Raw genomic sequence first — 19,372 nt, forward strand, 5'->3', positions numbered from 1 at the left:
CGTTGATAAAGGTCGAATGAGTTGCAGTAGAAAGATATAAATTACAGAGTTTGTCTACAGATCAATACATTATCAGACACACCATCGTGATATACATGCCGACAATGTGTGTCGTTTCCCCCCGTTATACCAGGAAGATTACGTTTGCTTACCAGCTAACGTAGTTACATAAATTAGGGTTTGCTACTCCATTCTAGCGCTCGAGTTTCATTAAATTAGCGTTGCTATATTGATTTTTAGCGTTTTTATCTTTACCTAATTAATTTCAAACAACGCAAGCCTTTCAGAGCATCTTATGCTGGCTCCTAGTTATGAGATTGACTATTATCTGTTGTCAAACAAGGCCAGCAGCCTTCAGACAGCTATGTACACACCATAAATAAACGTGTCTTTTTTCATCCAACAAAGTCAAAATTGGTTTCAAATAGCCAGAAGGGTTTGGGGGTCATAACAAAGTATCCGAAATGTATGTACCTAACCACAGAGGGACAGGAAGTTATTATTTGAAGAAATCTTGACATATTCCCATATGGAGCTTCCTCTGGTCTGCATAAAGGGATATTTGTGTCTCCCCTCTCGCGATCTGGGCTCCAGGAAGTGGATCATCATGAAGTATCTTGCTCCGCCTATGATCTTTGCTACTACCGACTGCTACTCAACTCACGTTCGTCCATCTTATGCTGTGCCTCATACATGCGCATATTGCTAACTGGCCGGCGTATAATATTCTAACGTTTTTGGGGGAATTTCTCATGAGCCTCTCATCTTGTTAGTTGTTAACACATATAGTTAACTACGTTATCAAACTAAATTGGTTGAATTAATCCTGGGATAAAGGAAAACGTAGGTAAGCTCAATTGTTTCTTGCTGTTAGCTTCCTACTAGCTAGCGTTGCAATAGCTTGCTAACATGGTTAGACAGTTGTGGCCAGATTGGTAGCACTAGAGGTAGCTAGTAACATTAGCTGAACCAGAGACTAGTGTTCTTAGCGACAATGACACATACATAATTATGTCCATACCGGTCCTTTAGTATTATGGCCATATTCTGGATGGCAAAGTTGTCCAAGTAGAGTATTGTTTATTTGACAGCTATCGTTACTAGCCAGCGGGGTAGCCAGGTTAAAATAATCTGTTGATTTATAGCGAAATAAAGCTAACCAACTAGCTAGCTATAGCTATGTAATGTTTGGTGTGAATTGATGATGGACAACACTGTGTAAAACATAGCTAACATTATCTAACGTTAGATTGGTAGCACCAATATTGAGTTAGCTTGCTAAAATAGTGATAGCAGTATTTTCTGTAAGTAGTCTATTGAACCGGTTTGATTGCCAGGCTACACTATAGTTGTGAAACGCCGGTGAGGCTAATTTTCACGGTAGGGACATCGAAAAGAGACTGGACAGTTTGACTGACATCATAAATAGTCTTAAGAATTGTTAGAATTGTATTTTAAGTCAGTATAAGCTTCTTGACCGAATTACTTGTGTAGGTGAATTAATATAAACCTCAGTGTTGTCTTAATTGGCTACATTATTTGCAGTGAGGTAACGCTACAGTAATGGTGAAAACAGACTAGACCAGCTAATAGCATGTGTGGGAGCTGACTACCTCATAATAGGTCGATTTACAGTGCCATTTTGTCCTAATTGAAATAAAGTAGTAGTTGATTAACTGATATCTTTACTTTAGGTTCCTTTCCATCAAGATGTCATACCCCCCTCACCTAAATCGGATTCCACAGCTGCCTCCTGGAATCCCCCCTCCACAGTTTGGAGGGTATCCTCCCACAGGGCCCCCAGGTGAGTGAATGAGCATCACTTAATTATCTGATGGAGCATCACTTAATCTTCTAAGGTGTTGGTTGAGAAGGCATTCGGGGTGCTAGTGCTGATTACATTGAAATGGTTCTAGGTGCTTAGTGGAAGTCGTACGTACAACAAGGGTTTTGAATACTACAGTAAGCCAGTGTGGTGTGAGGGGAAAAATAGGTCTTAAAACTTTGTTGTGTGTTGCCCTCAACTAAGTCACATTGAATCTCTTTTGTCATTCTATGTGAAGGAGCTCCAATGATCCCGGTTCACATGGGCATAATGACACAAGGACCAACGGTAAGCCACAATAAAATGTCCATCTGTCCTAAGACTTAACCTAGACTTCTAACTGTGCACATTTTGTGGGATGTAGGCACTTAGGGCAAATTCTTAATGTATGAGTTTTTATGTATTGGATGGGTTTCTGTAGGTCCTGGTACCTTCCACAGTGTCTATGACACACAAGCCAACAGTTGTAAGAAAGGAGGCAATCACATTGCAAACGAAGGGGACAGAGGAGACCAGCAACAACACCAACACTATTACTACCACCGGCGGCCCGACCACCACAGTGTTTGTTGGGAACATTTCGGAAAAGGCTTCAGATATGCTTGTTCGACAGCTTCTGTCGGTGAGTGTGCTGAGCCTTTGCATCAGACTGTATTCATTGACAGCTCTTGTCACAACAGCTAGGCGTGGTGAACTTACCGAGATGACTGATAGGACTTTTTATGTTTTGTCTTCACAGAAGTGTGGCTTGGTTCTCAGCTGGAAAAGAGTCCAGGGAGCCTCTGGAAAACTTCAAGGTAAAAACAAAACAGGTAAAACCATTTCTGATATATTTACCACCCCTCCCCATCATTATAATTCATCCATTCTCCAAATGGCCCCACCCCAATGGTGTCTCTACACCCAAGCAGATGCTGCATGCTAGGGTGGCCTGTGTGAAAGGTGGGAGGCTGCACAGTAGGACGTGTGGAGCATGTTGCTTATGCGGGGTTTGGTCTGGGAGAGGGAAAGGAACCCAAAAGTTCTTATTTTTGTCTTGTCTTCGACTTTGAATGCCTTTTCAAATCGCACCTCTTCTCATTTCCAAAGCCTGTTCACTCCCCTTCACATTTTGGCCCCTCACCATAGCGTGCTCATCATAGTGTAAGCGCCACAGGCTCAGTCCCAGGCACATGACTAACTCTTGCCCTCTTCTCCCTTCTCTGCTCCCCAAAGCGTTTGGTTTCTGTGAGTACAAGGAGCCTGAGTCCACCCTCCGATCCCTGCGGCTGCTCCACGAGCTGCAGATCGGGGACAAGAAGCTGCTGGTGAAGGTCGATGCCAAGACCAAGGCCCAGCTGGACGAGTGGAAGGCCAAGAAAAGAAATGCCAATGGGGTGTGTGTTCTGTCTGTTCTATTTGGTCTCGTGTTTTGACAATGCAACCTTAATCCAGGTGATTCTCCTTTCAGTTGCAATGTAGACACCTTTATCGTAACTCCCTCCGGGTTCATGCGTTTACATTTTGTCATTTTAGCAGTCTTTTTATCCATAACAGCTTGCTTAATTGTGCAGATATACAGTCGTAGCAGTATGTGTGCGCCCTGGTATTTGTATACCAGGCCGCTGCCTCCTTGCAGGTTGTTGGCTCCTTGCTTTACTAGTTGACCCATAGGACCACCCAGCAAAATAGCAGCTTGATGTTTTAGGTACTTTGTTCTAAAACAGTTTTATTTTGCCCTCGGGATAATTTGTACTTGGGTTGTTTTTGTCCCGAGCTGACGCTTTAACCTTGTCCCTCCACACATGTCCATTCTCTCTTGCTAGGCAGCAAAGCCCGAGGATGGTGCGAAAGACGAGGAGGACGAAGAGGAGAGCTTGGATGAAGATACAAAGCGCCGGGACCAGATAGTGAAAGGGGCAATCGAAAGCCTAATTCGTGAGTACTCCAGTGAGCTCAATGCCCCTTCTCAGGACTCGGATTCACACCCCCGCAAGAAGCGGAAAGAGAAGAAAGAGGAGGTACCATTCACACTCTATACGATCACATACCATTGTTGAGATTTTAACACTAGCTGCCAGTACCCATAACATATAGGAACACATCAACAGTTTTTATGGAGGATCATATAAAGAGTATTTTTGGAGATGCCCTCATTTTATTAAAATGAGGCAGTATTCATGATAACATTGCAATGTTCATCATGGAATGTACTGTGTTGTCAACTGTTACATGTTATATGGATGGATGGTACCGCAACATTGGGGTTCGTTGCTCAACTCTATTACTCTAAACTCTATAACTTTAAACTCGTACGTGTGCTTGCCCTGCTCAGTCTGTTTGCTTTGTTTCTGACCTAGGAGGATATCAATGCCATCGAGATGGAGGAGGATAAGAGAGACCTAATTTCCAGAGAGATCAGCAAATTCAGAGACACTCACAAGGTAACAGTAATTTTTTTGTATTTTTGGACTTAGCCGTGGGCTGTATAAACATTCACTGCCCAGTCGTGTGTTGCCTTAATAAGCATAAACACAATCTTAATCGCACCAGTGCAGAAAACATATGACAAATAATTTAATGAACTGTTCAAAGCAGTGTAGTGACATTTTTGGATTTGAAGAGATAAAGTAGACAAATAGTTCTTCATTATTGGCTCTTCTGTAAATGGCAGAGTGACCTGTACAGAACATGCTATTGGATTATGTTCAACTTAACCTTTTGAAGTTCTGAAATTGATTGAGATTGCCATCTAGCAAATCTCACATGTCAGTGTGGGGGTAAAAGAAACATGTAGAGCAGGACCAATTCAAAACACAAAAGTGCATGGTTATTATGTAAACTTCCCTTAAAGCTAATCTATTCATTAAACCCCACCATTATGATAGAGATCATATGGTGACTAAAGCAAGATGAATCTCAGAGCTTTGGGAAAACTTGCGAGGATAGGATGTAAGTATGAGCTTCCATTCCTTCTCTACACGTCATGGGCGCCCCCTTCAGGAGGATCTGCAAATGGGGCAACTGGCTCAAGGGCCTCCCCTTGAACATCAACAGCCTCATAGCACCAAGAAGGCAATGGTAGTTTTGATTAAGGAATTTTTCTTCATGGGGTTGTGGTGGTTACTCAGTGGTCATGGACATTTTTGTCATCAGCCATAGAGCTTAGTGAACCATTGCGGGTCCTTCTTTATGAACGTTTTTTCCCCCTTTATGAGTAATTGCTAACTTTTGGGGGGGTGACAACTAAATAACCACTGCGGCCATTTTGCCTGCAGTCTGTGCTAGAGTAGGGGGCGCCCCTCCACAGCACTCTGGTGTTCTGAAGACCTGACAGGTAAGACCACAGTGTGTCTCCTAGCCTCTTGTCATTCTCCTTTATTTCCCACTCTTCCCTCTTTTCTTACTTGTCCTCTCCACTCTCTCTTCGTCTTCATTTGTGTCTTTGTCAGTTCCATTTTGTCCTTTTTCTTTTTAAGCTTTTCAGTGTCCATGTGCTGCTTAGAAAAGGGTGCAGTGTAGATACTGGTTTAGACTTGCCGGAGGTCCAAGCGTTATCCAGATGGTTTGTTCCATTCTCTGTTCGTTTATGTTAATACGGCATCTGTGGTCTTCTGTGATGGAAGGGTTTATATATAACGCAGTGGCTATGCTAAAATGAGGAAGCTGTTCATATTTTCTCAAGAATTGGGTCCAATAATCAGAGGCTTCCTGCATTTGCAGTATGACCAGACGTCATAAGACATCTCCTCAGTTTCCACGACAGGCAGACATTACGAGTCCATTGTCGCCGCGCTTAACAGTCAGAGGCGCAGCTTGAAACATTAAGGTTACTGTTACAACAATGTGATCTTCAGGCCAAGAAGCCTTCTAAACATGCAGGACTGAATGGTCAGAACCCATTAATAATACTGATAACCCTGTTGGTAGGCAGCATTTGATGTAATGCATATGGGGCCTTTTTTTCAGTGCAACAGAAAATAAGAACGGCAGCATATTTAGAACGAAGTTACTGGCTTGACAAATAATCAGTGGTAGCGTTAAATTGCCTTCTGTATCGGCTCACTGACGGTAAGTCCAGACATGCACATAAGGAAGGATTTCAGTATCAGAGAAAGAATGGTCTCTTCTTATCAGGCTTTGCAGGGATATTCTGTCCCTGTGTTTGTGTTTCTTTCCCATATTTTAGTTTGGCTTTCCTTTCTTCCCATTCCATGTCTCATCTCCCTGACACAAGACCCCTCAACTCTCTCCTGTGGTCATTTAGGGCCTGTCATAGCTTTGGAACAGGAGAGAGAGAGCGAGAGTGATCCTCTTATATGTGAGGTCTTTTCTGAACGCTCTCTTGAGTTGTGGGTTCTCTGGCTGGCTGGTGAGTTTTTGTCTGTGTGTTTTTAATGTTGGTATTGGAATCTGGAGATCCAGTTGAAGACGGGGTAAGACTGATTCTTATATGATTTCAAATGGTTTTTTTTTTCCTCCTTAAAAGAAAACAAAGCAAAACATAACCTGGACTTAGGTGCTCCTACACGTACTGTTAATCTGTGTGCCCACTGTTCTCTCCCTTCCTTGATCTAGGTATTTCTCTGTGTGTGCACTTTGTCATAGACATGGGTGGCTAGTGATAGGGTTCACTTTTGTGTCCCCAGCCTTCAGTATGACTGAATGGTTTGACCTGCTCGTCCTCCTAGGCCTAGCATATAAGCAGCTAACACACAAGTGAAGTGCTGAATCCGTAGTTCACTGTCCGTAAATCCCAAACTATTAGTTTCATGCAGATGAAGCTGTTCTCTTACTCCAGGGACTGAAATGCTTCTCTGTCCTTTCTGTACGTGTAGGTACCTAAAGATTGTAGAAATTTGTCCTAATTTATCCAGTTCTGTTTATGAAGCCTGTTTGCTCTGTTGTTTGTTCATCTGAAATGGTTCATATTAGGGAGGATGGGTGGGGGACAAGTTTCCGTGTTCACGTAAAGTGGTTTCCAGTATCTCTGTGCTTACAGCTATTGTGTGTGGTAGGCTGGATTTATCTAGGTGCCAGAGATATACGTATGGAAAAACAAACAACCCAGTTACATAAGCCTCTCAATGAAATGTCATAACGAGAAAGGGTGTGAGATGGCATACCATTGTGTAAGTGACCCACTGGGGCTCAGTAGTGGCAATATTGTGTTCAAGCCATTGTGTAAGCACAGGTTTCTGCTTGATGGGTAGCCTTTAGGGGCCTAATTCTTTTTATATTGAGTCACACTCACATGTGACTGCTGCAGCTTCTTCCCTTTGTCCATGTACCTCCAGAAGACTCCATCGCCTTACGGAGCTGAGCAGATGGCATCCAAAGGGGCATCTGTGGCCATTTCGTATCAATCAGTAGAGAGAGCCAGGGTGTGTGTGTGTGTGTTCCTGTGAATATGTTGGCCCTGGGACTGTAAACCACTTTCAGTAAAATGTTTAAAAAAATTTTAACAACATTAAAGTGATACATATCCTCTTATTGTACTGTTGAAGTCTTGTTGTATCCTCTTGTTTGTTTCTCTGAGCTACCACAGCTGGTCTGTTGTCCAGTGGCACGTTAAGTTAAGCTAAACTGCTCTCCATGTTTCCCTGTACTCTTCCCGGGTTCCTGACAGAAACTGGAGGAGGAGAAGGAGAAGGAACGGTTGGAGCTGGAGCGCGAGCGCAGAGAGCGGGACAAAGAGAGGGAGCGTGAACGGGAGCGGAGGGACCGTGAACGAGAGAAGGAGAGGGAACGTGAGCGCCTGAAAGAAAGGGAGAAGGAGAGGGAGCGAGACCGAGAACGGGACCGGGACCGCGACAGAGAGTGGGAGAGGAACAAGGAGAGAGAACGGGAACGGGAGAGGGAGCAGGAGAGGAGCCGCGACCGGAGCAGAGACCGCAGCAGATCCAGGTAAAGGCACACATGTGATGCTGTTGGACCGGGCCTTAATACCGACAGAGTAAAAATGTGGTTGGCATGTGCTCTCTGGAAAAACAGTGTGGTCTCAACCCACTGAAGGTGTTTATGTCTGTCTCCCTAGATAGAAGCAATTGTTTCATTTCCTTTTTTTTTTTTTAAATCTGATGGTTTTTACTAAACATTTTGAGGGCTCTCTTGCTCAAAGGTAGGGTGGGCAATATTTGAAACCAGCAAGAGTAAACTAGATTTTGAAAGTATGTTAAAAATCCTAGCCCCCTTCACATGAAGGCCCATTGCCTTACTACTCCTGAAGGACGAGTCCACGATAGAGAACGTTCAGCTACATAGTTCAGGGAAATAACAAATTCCCCCCAACACGAAACAAACCAGGAAATTACCTGTCCAACAGAAATGGAGAAACTATGGCGCCACTTCTCAGCCCCTTCAACCATCGTTCTGCGCCATCGTTAATGTTACCTCCTGACTTGTGCAGGCTGCGTTGGGTTGAAGAGCTACGTTATTACATTAACAAGCAAACAAACAACTGCCTGGCTTCCTGTACCTGTGGTGGGTGCTTTTACTGAACTGTCAAAATGGGCTTCCAGACCCCTTCGACCCCATCTCCTTTGTTGCCCACAGACTTCTGTGGCTGATGGTGGGCCAGACTGAGAAGAGGTGGCATGTTGGGTGGATGTGTATTGGACTGTGCTTATACATTTTTCACAGAGTTGGTGTGTATTAACCATGGAGACCTTTCTGTAAACAGCCCTCGGTCCTTTGTGGTTCTTCTTCACCACTGAGGTTGACAGGCAGATAGGCCATCCAGTAATTGCATTCGGGCTGAATTATAAGATTGGACAGGCTTTTAACAGCTCTGCGACAGCCACAGATGATGGATTTTTTTCTTCTTTCTGTCAGAGCATTTCATTTATTTGTTGATGTTGGGACGTGAAGAGAATTTCAAGAAATGCTTCTGAAATACATTGCCAAAAAAAGCAAAACCCTTTGAGGCAATGTGCAGTAGAAACCATAGTCTGAAAAACCTTTTGATTGAAGCCTTTATGACAAATGTTTAGGCAACTGTCTACCCTGAGGCTACCCTCTAGCATCTGTCCGTCTTTGTGATGGAAATGCAAGTGTCATCTCCATGTTCTGTCTATTCTCAAGGGAGCGCAACCGGGAGGATAAGAAGAGAGACCGGGAGGAGGATGAGGAGGAGGCGTATGAGCGCCGGAAACTTGAGAGGAAGCTCAGGGAGAAGGAGGCCGCCTACCAAGAGGTACTCTTTATACATTTTATCCCACAAACAGGGAAATATAGAGAAAGTGTCCGTGTGATCTGTGTCCATGTGAACCACACTCACAAACAGCAGTAAAGAGAAAACAGAGTTTTGAGTTGAATAGTCAGGAGGACGGACAAGTCCATTGGAGAGTTTAGAGTTTTTACTGAAATGTGTGAAAAGTTGAACTTGAGAGCGATGCCAAGCTAACAGGGTGACCTGTGATCCTAAAGCGCCTGAAGAACTGGGAGATCAGGGAACGGAAGAAAGCGCGGGACTACAGCAAAGATGCTGAAAGAGAAGACGAGCGACGCAGAGAAATGGTAAGAAAAAAATATCACGCTGAAATGTATTTCAGCAAGTAACATGACCGGTTAGTCTAGATGGAGACGTACATATTTGCTTTTGTGCTTGGACGCCATTTCAACGCTTCTGTTCTGATTCCTCAGGCTAAAGAGGCCAAGCGGCTGAAGGAGTTCCTGGAGGATTATGACGACGATCGAGACGACCCAAAATACTACAGGTGGGTCCACTCATTTGGCTTTGAGTCCCTAGAGTCGTCTGAATGACCAAGCCCTGTGGCCACATGTATCAATGATGAGAACTTTAATGCAAACACGTATGTGGCCTATGCAAAATATTGGTAATTTTCAGATTGGAGTAATTAATGCTGATGCTGAAAGGCTAAACCTTCCGTGTATCGATCATTTCTACGGTGAGAAATTCTTGCGCATGTAGTTGTGATTGTATAGGCCTATTATTGCCATACCGAAAGGGTAGAATGTAACACAGCTAGCATGCCAACTGAATGGGAAGGAATCACTTGGTTGACTTGATGGTCTATTTAACATTACGGAGGCCATTAAAAAGCATTTTGCTGCAGTGTCAGGTTTTCCCAAAGTGGTTGATACACGGACCGTTTAGCCTCCTTGCATCAGCATTAATTACTCCAATCTGCAAATTACCAATATGACCTGATGGAAAAACCTCCAGAAATGGAAAAAATTAAGAATCGTGGAATTGTGTGGTATGGTACCTACAGCAGGTTGTACACAAAGATTGACCTATTAAGACCCAAGTCTTCCACACTTATTGTAAGAAGGGTAGAATGTGTCACACGTGTTCAAAGCTCTCAGAACACTAATGATGGGGTTTGTAGAATCTTTTTCAGATGTACTTTAACTTACCAGTCACCTTTAGGATCTGAAGATTTTCTGTCTCTAAGAGGACAGGTAGAAACTTTGTCTTGGGAAGTGGAAGAGGAGCCTCGTAGCAGCTCATGTAAGCTGACGTGTTCCTTGACTTCTCCACAAGGGGGAGTGCTCTGCAGAAGCGTCTGAGGGACAGAGAAAAGGAGCAGGAGCTGGACGAGAGGGACCGCAAGCGAGAGAAGGAGGAGCTGGAGGAGATCCGCCAGAGGCTGCTAGCTGAGGGCCACCCAGACCCTGACGCTGAGCTCCAGAGGGTGCGTATTAGAGATGTGCGCTCGGAACTCATGGGTAGAATTTGGATTGTAAGACTGTTTGTTAGTCTGTGTGAATCAGGCAGATGATGTGAGGAAACAATTTGAATGCAAGACGGTAAACTGGAGATTTTCAGCCAAGATTGCGATTCTATTTAAGCATATTATTACATTACACCAAAACACGATAGGTCTGTCTGAAATGCATTAACATTAGGAAAGAGTGAGTGATAGCAGACTACATAGATTAGAAAAACTATTGACACCTGACAGTCTTTCCCTAGTTGCCTAATTGCTGTGAATTGCCTTTAAGGCATCATATTGTAGGTGCATTTGTTCTGTCCTCATGCAGGGGTACCAAATAATGTCAGTGCATTGGTGCCATGGATGGGCATCAAATAAATGTGGGTGCAGTTTAACATAAATGCTAAGATAATGCTGGTAGTGTCCTGAAAACGGCCCAAATAAGATGTTGGGGATCTCACCCAATTGGATAGGCATCAACTATTCAACTCGACAGCAGATCAATTAAGTTGAACGCTTGGAGGCTCCATGCAAAAAAAGAGGTCAGTTACAAATCAGTCTCATAAAATATAATAAACTGTCAAGTTGGAGCTCTGATTAATGATTAAAATAATAACTACAACCGAAAGGACCATATCAATCGCTAGTTCTGAATAGGACAGGTTGGCAGCGTTCATGCTTTAAGTAGATCAACATATATAATGAAAAGTATTCATTCACAAAATTGTCAAACTAACTAATGAACAAAACGGCTCTGGGCTGTTACTTTCATTGGATTTGATACAAGCACCCTGTGTTGACATCCATGGTTAATTCAATTGTTCTGCGGCACTATGTTGCAGATGATTAGAGGGTAAAAATGTGGCATAGTTGTTTTGTTTCTTTGCCTTGGATGGTAGTTTGACGGTCAGGCCTGGTCTCTCCTCCCTGTGCAGATGGAGCGTGAGGCGGAGCAGCGGCGGCAGCCTCCCCCGAAGCCTGAGGAGCCCGAGGAGGCGCCCAGGGAGCGCAGCAGCCACAGAGAGCAGCGCGACCGGGAACGGGAACGTGACCGGGACCGCGACCGTGATCGCGATCGTGAAAGAGAGCGTGAGCGAGAGCGAGAGCACAGGTCTGGAGCCGAGCGGGCCCCCCCCCAGCGCTCCGACCACAGCTCTCCGGAACAGGAGGACGCTGATGACGGCCCGGACGAGGACGAAGAGATCGGGGACGAGGAGGAGGAGGCGTCGGAGGCCAAGCCCTGCCTGAAGCCCACGCTCAGACCCGTCACCGCCGCGCCCTCCATCTCCTCAGCCAGTGGTAACGGCACCCCCCTCACCCCTGGCAACGAGTCGCCATGCGGCATCATCATCCCCCACGAGAACTCGCCCGAGGCCCAGCCTGCTGAGGAGCACCGACCAAAGATTGGCCTCAGCCTCAAGCTAGGTGAGCGGCACGCTTATATGATGGGGGGGCAAAGGCCTACTGCACTGCATACAGGTTGTTTTTTTGTGGGGTGGGTGGGGGTTCAAATGCAGCCAGGGTTCACAGCTCTTCTGCTACTATAGGTTATATCACAACAACCGTCTGTCTTGGCAAAATCAAAGCAAGATGAATGTCTGTGGGGAAGTAATTTAATGTTACCTTATACAGGTACCTGCCTGAAAGTTAACCGGTTGGAATTAGCCATCACAAACATTAGCAAACGGGACAAAACAATACTGACCTGTTTGTTCTGTGAAACATAATAAAACTATAGTTACCTACCTGTCAAGCAGAAGCAGAACCTCCATATCCGTCTTCATGCCTATCAACTCTGAGTTCTCTCCACTGCTGGAAAGCCTCTCTGAAGCGTTGCTTTTCACCCTTGCCTGATTGTTTTCAATGTTTGTTCTTCTGACCTTCTCCTCTTTTCTGATTAAACCAGTCATGTAACAAATCTTATCTGATGTAGATTTAATCAGCTGAGAAGCTAGGGACCAGAGTTTGGAGACCCCAATAAGATAGTGTGAATGGTGTGGGGGATTTAAACCTGTAACCCAATACTCTTTTCTGTTCATCAGGAGCCACAGGCAGCCCTGGTCAGCCACACGTCGTCAAGCGCAAGAAGCTTGCAACCGTGGAGAGCGTCTTCAACCGTTTCGAGGAGGAGGAGGAATCGGAGGCGCCCCGCAAGCGCAAGCTGGTGCCTCTGGACTACGGTGAAGACGACCGCGGTGGCAACCTAGGATTGGACGGCCTGGATGTGAGCGCGACCAAGGGTGGCGCCAACAGCGAAGAAAAGCGCAAGCACATCAAGAGCCTGATCGAGAAGATCCCCACGGCCAAGGCCGAGCTCTTCTCCTACCCACTGGACTGGTCCATTGTAGACTCGGTGAGGACTGGTTCAACTCTCGCTCTAAAGTGCACATAAGACGGTAAATAGTTGGAATGGTGTTCTGATTGAGTGCATTGTGTCTCCTCCTCAGTCTCTCATGGATCGGCGGATTAGGCCATGGATCAACAAGAAGATCATCGAGTACATCGGAGAGGAGGAGGCCACACTTGTTGACTTTGTGTGCTCAAAGGTTAGAATAAGAACGATGAACAGAAATTTGAAGTGTCATTATGTGTGTATGGAGACTTGATTTAGAGAGTTTTTTTTGTAAATACAGCATACTTGGTAAACCGAGTGAGTCATTTCTGTTTCCAGTGACTTGGCTTTGAGAGTGCTGCCTTATATGTGCTATAAATCGATGTGGAATGTGTTCCCTGCTTCATTCTTCACAGGTGATGGCACACAGCACCCCGCAGACTATACTTGATGATGTCGCCATGGTGAGTTCCTTATTCAGTTAGTTGTTATGAAATGAATTAGTGCTGTCAAAATGAACGTGTGAATTTTTGTGACTTCATTTGAAATATTTAACACGTTACAATTTTAGAAAATAACTGAATTAACACAGCTGCCTAGGTTTTTTTTTATTAGTTCTGGTATTGCATATGTAATGGTTAAGATAACAGCATTCACAGCAACAATCACAGGAAATTGTATGATAAATCACTTCATTTTTTTAATAGATTGACAACATTGAAATTCATATATAACATGTTTATTTCTTTCATGTACATTATAACCAAGTTGATTCGTACTGTTCATTACGCCTTATGTTGTGCTTTTCAGGTGCTAGATGAGGAAGCTGAAGTCTTCATAGTGAAGATGTGGCGGCTGCTGATCTATGAAACTGAGGCCATTAAGATCGGGCTGGTGAAATAAAGATGAATTCCGGATAGAGGGGGAAGGCCTGTTTTCCCTGGCTTTGCCCTCTCCTCTATCTCAGACTATTTATTTAACCCCGTGCAGACTATGGGCCCTGAGAAACAGCACGACCATGAGAGCGTTGGCCTACACACCCCTGTCCTGCTAGAGAGAAAGCTCCTGTACAAAGCTGTGGCTACTGCTTGTGTGTGTGTCTGAGTGTGTGTGTCTGAGTGTGTGTGTCTGAGTGTGTGTGTCTGAGTGTGTGTGTGTGTGTGTGTGTGTGTGTGTGTGTGTCTGAGTGAGACAGATAAATGTGGAAGTGCTAAAATGTGACCTGACTGCACGGCCAAAGTCTGTTGCCCAAACAGGGGGTGAGGGGGGACCGTGGGACAGTGTTGAGGGGTTTTTAAATATGGCACCTGCCACCAAAGTTCAGCCTCCTCCGCAATTCACTTTGATTTTGGACGATCGATAAGCACTCAGCGCAACTCTTCTGACAAGTGTAATTAGGAAGAAGGCACTGGTTTATCATGGCCTGTATTTATAATGGGCTTCACAGGAGGCCAATCCAGATCATTGGAAGGAACGAATTAAAGTTTGTTTTGGAACGTGGGGTCCGTCTTCGAAATGTTTTGGTTTATGAAAATGTTGGTGCTTTGCACTTCGACCCACTTAAAGACTTTTGTTTCCATAGTAAGTGTCCATGACTATAAAATTAAATAATGTTTTCCTAAAAATGCTTGGAGTTTTTTTTTTTTTTCCATGAAATAGGTAAGAATTAATGGGCCGTCCAAGATGACATGACAACGAACATGAACTTCATCGCCTCCCTAATGAGGAGACATCTTTAATGGTGTTAAAACACTAACGCATAATGTGGATACATCATTCACCTCACCACTCATCTAATTAATTACTGCAGAATTGCTCCAGAATGTTGGCTAATGAGACAGCTGGCTGAGCGTGAGTCATAGAAGTGACTATGGAAGGAAAAAATGGATGGGTTTATGTTGAATATACATTTGACGTCTGTTGAACTTAAACAGCAATACGTGATCCAAAGCCACACGTACCAGAGGGGAGATGTACTTTTGTGTCATGTACCCCTGGCAGTCAAATCTTCGATCTTGTCAACACTTCATCACAAGGGTTTTCAATCCTGCTCCTGAAGCTGTGTGCTTTATCTGTTTGCCTATTCTGCACACCTGGTGGAACCTGGAGGTCGTGATCAGCTACAACTGATATTAGCTAATCAAGAGCATTATAATTACACTGCATATCAGATGTGCACCAATCAAGGTTAGCAGTGGACACCGAGAGCAGCATTGAGACCACCTGCTCTATCAGATCATGGTACAAAGCATCGAATTGCACTAGCTGCTTGTCTCTCTGGGAGGTGACTGTTATTATTTATTTATGTATTTATTTTTAGGCAGTTCATTTGAATTCGATTTTTGACAGAACAAGGAAAATCCTTGGATAAAATTCAGCAATGACCGAGGCATTGCGTTCAGTTTGTCGCATAGTTTCTGATGAGCCAGTGGATGGCGCAATTTGCGCGAACTGGCATAGTCATGTCCTGAATAATAAAGTAAAGTCAACTACTGATTTTTAAATACCGTTAAAGTAAGAGAAACGCTTTCTGTTATAACGCTGTCGTGTAAGATATGTTCTCCAAATTATCAGCACCTAGGCAACACGCATAGTTTCAATGTCAACAACATAAGTACACATGCCACCCCAGGGTAACCACGTTTTAATTAACAAAACTTTTCACCATTTGCATGTCTTTCGAAAATGTGTTTTCAAATGTCTTCAGTTTAGATAGCCTATCGTGCAATCATGGGTTTTGGCGCATACAGCCACACTGAATAAATCAACTACTTCAACTGCGGTGGGAGGAGGGGAGAGGGGCGAGTGCATGATGTGTGAGTGAGTAAGACAGGGGAGAGAGAAGAGACCTGTTACTGGATGACAAACTGGTGTTGAGCGGTGTCGGAAACACGCGCTCTTGTAACGCCAATAACGGGTTTAAACTCACTTTCCCTATGTATTTAATTTGATCTTGTGGCACTTTTCTTTTTCTCAGACTTATTCTTTCAGGACATTTTGTCATGTTCATTATGTTCTTATGGCTAAGAACGCGCGCTGGTCTCTGGTGAAACGACTGAGAACCTCTCCTAAACATTTGTGCGATTATTGAACGTAAAGAACCCGAACAACGCTATCATGTGGACTTTACCTAAACCGCGATATGCCAACTGCAAAACGTCCGAAGCGAGCGAGGACACAGAAATAGCCGTCAACATCGGTGGTGTAAGGGTGGTGTTATGTGGGGAAATGTTAAATCGCTATCCGGATAGTCGTTTGGCGGAGTTGGTGAACCTCTCCACGCGAAGTTTTGACGTGATCTCGGCTCTTTGCGATGACTACGACACGGGTAAAAAGGAATTTTACTTTGACAGGGACCCTGATGCTTTCAAATGCATAATCGAGGTCTACTATTTTGACGAGATCCACATGAAAAGAGGTATTTGTCCCATCTGTTTTATAAAGGAGATGGAGTTTTGGAAAATTGACTTGAGTTACTTGGATGAATGCTGCAAGTACAGTTTAAGCGAGAAAGAGGAAGAGTTAGCTGAAATTGCCGACCAAGTTAAACTCATCCTGGATGATCTTGAGGGGGATCCAGGATTGAGCCGATCTCAGCGTTACCAAAAGTTCCTGTGGAAACTGATGGAGAAGCCAGAGTCCTCGTTTCCTGCGCGCGTTATCGCCATTGTATCTTTTTTGTTAGTTCTTGTGTCCTCTGTGGTTATGTGTATAGGGACTATCCCAGACCTTCAAGTGGAGGACGCCGAGGGAAATCTTATTGAGCACCCGACTCTGGATGCTATTGAGACGATCTGCATTGGCTGGTTCACGGTGGAGTATGTGCTTCGCTTTGTTTCCTCTCCAAATAAAGTGCGCTTTGCGCTCGCCTTTATGAATGTAGTTGACTTTTTAGCCATCATGCCCTTTTATGTGGTGTTGATCCTGACATACCTGGGCAATACAATGATGGAGCTGGCCAACGTGCAACAGGCGGTCCAAGCGCTGCGTATAATGCGCATTGCGCGGATCTTCAAGCTTGCGCGCCATTCTTCGGGGCTGCAAACCCTCACATATGCTCTGAAAAGAAGCTTCAAGGAACTGGGTCTGTTGCTCATGTACATGGGGATTGGTATCTTTGTGTTCTCCGCTCTGGGATACACCATGGAACAGAGTCACCCAGAAACCCTGTTCAAGAGCATTCCCCATTCCTTCTGGTGGGCTATCATCACCATGACGACCGTGGGATATGGAGACATCTATCCCAAGACCACGTTGGGCAGGTGCAACGCTGCCATCAGCTTCCTGTGCGGGGTAATCGCCATCGCGTTGCCAATTCATCCCATCATCAACAACTTCGTCATCTACTACAATAAGCAGAAGGTGTTAGAGACCGCTGCCAAACATGAACTTGAGCTCATGGAGCTTCAGTCTCTTGAGGTTGCGATGCGCAAATCTCCGAGGTTGGAGAGCACCGCAGGGGAATGGGGGAGCAGCATACGCGCAACACGCAGTGATAGCCACATTCCACTGCTGACAGGAACACACAGGACTCAAAAACAAGCAGTGAAGAGACATTGTTCATCATAGGGACAATGTTTCAGACTTTAAAATCATGTTAGTTACTACTGGAAGACCGTGCGTATTTGTTGCGCTTATTTATGTGGCTTTTGTCCCAAAGAAACAAGTTGACCATCTTAACTGTATATTTTGGTAGATGTCTGTTTCTTAATCAGTGCGAAATGCTTACTGTTAGTTATTTCATGCTCGATCAATAAAATGCATGCGAAGCATCTCGTTTTTTTTAGAGGCAAATAACAGCAAGCTCACACCTCCATCACCGACATACTTGAGAGGCAGAAATACAGACACTGCCCGTAAAATGCACTCACTCAGCGTTAACAGATGCGGTTTTCAGTTAAAGTCTGACTAAACTTGTCTATAAATCATGCCAATTCAATATGATTTTCAGATCACTATTTTGGTAGTGCACTGTTTAGGTTCATGGGGTTTCTAGAAACAAACAAAGCAGCGTTCTACTCTCAAAAACATCTGAGTATACTTATTTCCACTTTTAGTCAGCCAGATAATTAACTCTGGAAATTTGGGGTTTAATGGTGTTTTAGTTTTGATCTGAGTTTTTGTCTGCAGTTTAATGTAGCCACAACACTTAATCCTATTACAAATCAAGAGGACAATTAATGGTCTTGGTATAAAGTAGAGATTTGGGGGGAAAATAATGATCCTATTATCCAATTTGTATTTGAAACTATAGCCTTTTGCCCTGCACACTCATACACATAAAGGGTAGCTCTGCTGACACGTACATGGCAGAGATTGATATTTCTCATCCGCTTGTGTGTGTGTTTGTGTGTACAGCGTGAAGGCCTTTTCTCCAGCCCCAAGCCCTATTGCTCCTTCAAACTGGTCACTGGTCAGTATCCCCTGAGTGCGCTACCTCTGCCTCACATAAACCCTTAATAATTCACATCAACTGCTCACCATCTCCATTTTTAAAGGCCTTTTCTTAGTTCTGTGCTACCACTTTTCCACTTGCATGCTCACACACACAGGTTTCTACATTTATTTATATCCACATGATAACCAAAGAATATGGGACAATAAGGAGACACTTGTTGGATGCACCTGTGGGCCCCTGTACCTGTCGAAGTGTCAATAGTAGCTCAGTATTGACCTTGATATTTAATTTGTAAAGACTAAGTCAGGTTCTTGATATTTAATCGGTAATAACTAAGGCAGGTTCTTGATATTTAACTTAATATTTGTGACAAATGCCTCATCAAAGTTGTGGTCAAATATACAGCCTACTTAAAAACGCCCCTGAACACATAATAGGACAAATCTATGTCCTCTAGTCCTTTTCTGTTTGTTCATTGTTATCTATATCAGCAGGACTGTTTTATTGCAAAGAATTCTCACATCGCCCCCCAAAACCAACCAGAGCACAGAGTAACAGTGTTACCAAGAGTATCTCGTGTTTATTGAGCACTGGCAGATACTGTATGATAATATGTGAAACACCTATGCCTCACAAGATGTCCCCGGACGAAGCCTTTCCTCTCGCCTGAGCGCCGTTGCAGCTGTGACAGCAGAGCTTCCTGGACCCTGTTCAAGCCTACCCTGATCACACAGATGAGAGGAATGAGTTACGCACCTGCGCACACACAGGCTGGAAACTATATGTGCATGTAAACAACACAGTAATTAAGCATACACACACACATACACACACACACACACACACACAAAACACACACACACACACACACACACACAAACACACACACACACACACACACACACACACACACACACACAAACACACACACACACACACACACACACACACACACACTGCAGAGGTGCCCTGTAACTCTTTTAGTGTTTGGACCTGTCAGGTGTGTCTAGTTGTCTGTCTCACTCTTGTTGGTGTGTGAGGAAAAAAGGTCTGTGATTATTTCACGTACTGCTGTCTGGCTTTGTTAAAGCAGTGGTGTCTCTCTGTTGTCTGATTTTGCATCTCTTCTGTCCATCTGCTTTTACTGTATGTGAGTG

General features: G+C 44.3%; 2 protein-coding genes across 6 annotated transcripts; both read left to right on the plus strand.

Annotated features, from left to right (window-relative positions):
* Positions 1-635: 635 nt before the first annotated feature.
* On the plus strand, positions 636-14,442 carry rbm25a (RNA binding motif protein 25a). Of its 5 annotated transcripts, none has more exons than XM_012823756.3 (19): positions 636-847; positions 1,695-1,804; positions 2,064-2,113; positions 2,247-2,447; positions 2,565-2,622; positions 3,041-3,201; positions 3,631-3,825; positions 4,165-4,248; positions 7,102-7,188; positions 7,434-7,711; positions 8,888-8,999; positions 9,233-9,322; positions 9,449-9,522; positions 10,314-10,464; positions 11,421-11,910; positions 12,528-12,838; positions 12,933-13,031; positions 13,234-13,281; positions 13,628-14,442. In XM_012823756.3, the coding sequence occupies exons 2-19, from the start codon at positions 1,711-1,713 to the stop codon at positions 13,718-13,720; spliced, it is 2,676 nt and encodes an 891-aa protein (XP_012679210.1). In that variant the 5' UTR covers positions 636-847; positions 1,695-1,710; the 3' UTR covers positions 13,721-14,442. The 5 variants fall into 5 exon arrangements, with proteins under 5 accessions (XP_012679210.1, XP_031436158.1, XP_012679203.1 ...); XM_031580298.2 differs by having other exon boundaries at positions 636-843; positions 2,565-2,637; XM_012823749.3 differs by having other exon boundaries at positions 637-847; positions 2,565-2,637.
* Positions 14,443-15,724: 1,282 nt separating this feature from the next.
* kcnf1b (potassium voltage-gated channel, subfamily F, member 1b) lies at positions 15,725-17,589 on the plus strand. The gene has a single exon (XM_012822201.2). It carries the CDS (start codon positions 15,935-15,937, stop codon positions 17,384-17,386), a length of 1,452 nt encoding a protein of 483 aa, XP_012677655.1. The 5' UTR covers positions 15,725-15,934; the 3' UTR covers positions 17,387-17,589.
* The last annotated feature ends 1,783 nt before the right edge of the window (positions 17,590-19,372 follow it).

Source organism: Clupea harengus, chromosome 14 (genome assembly GCF_900700415.2).
Source record: "Clupea harengus chromosome 14, Ch_v2.0.2, whole genome shotgun sequence".
Taxonomy (NCBI): domain Eukaryota; kingdom Metazoa; phylum Chordata; class Actinopteri; order Clupeiformes; family Clupeidae; genus Clupea; species Clupea harengus.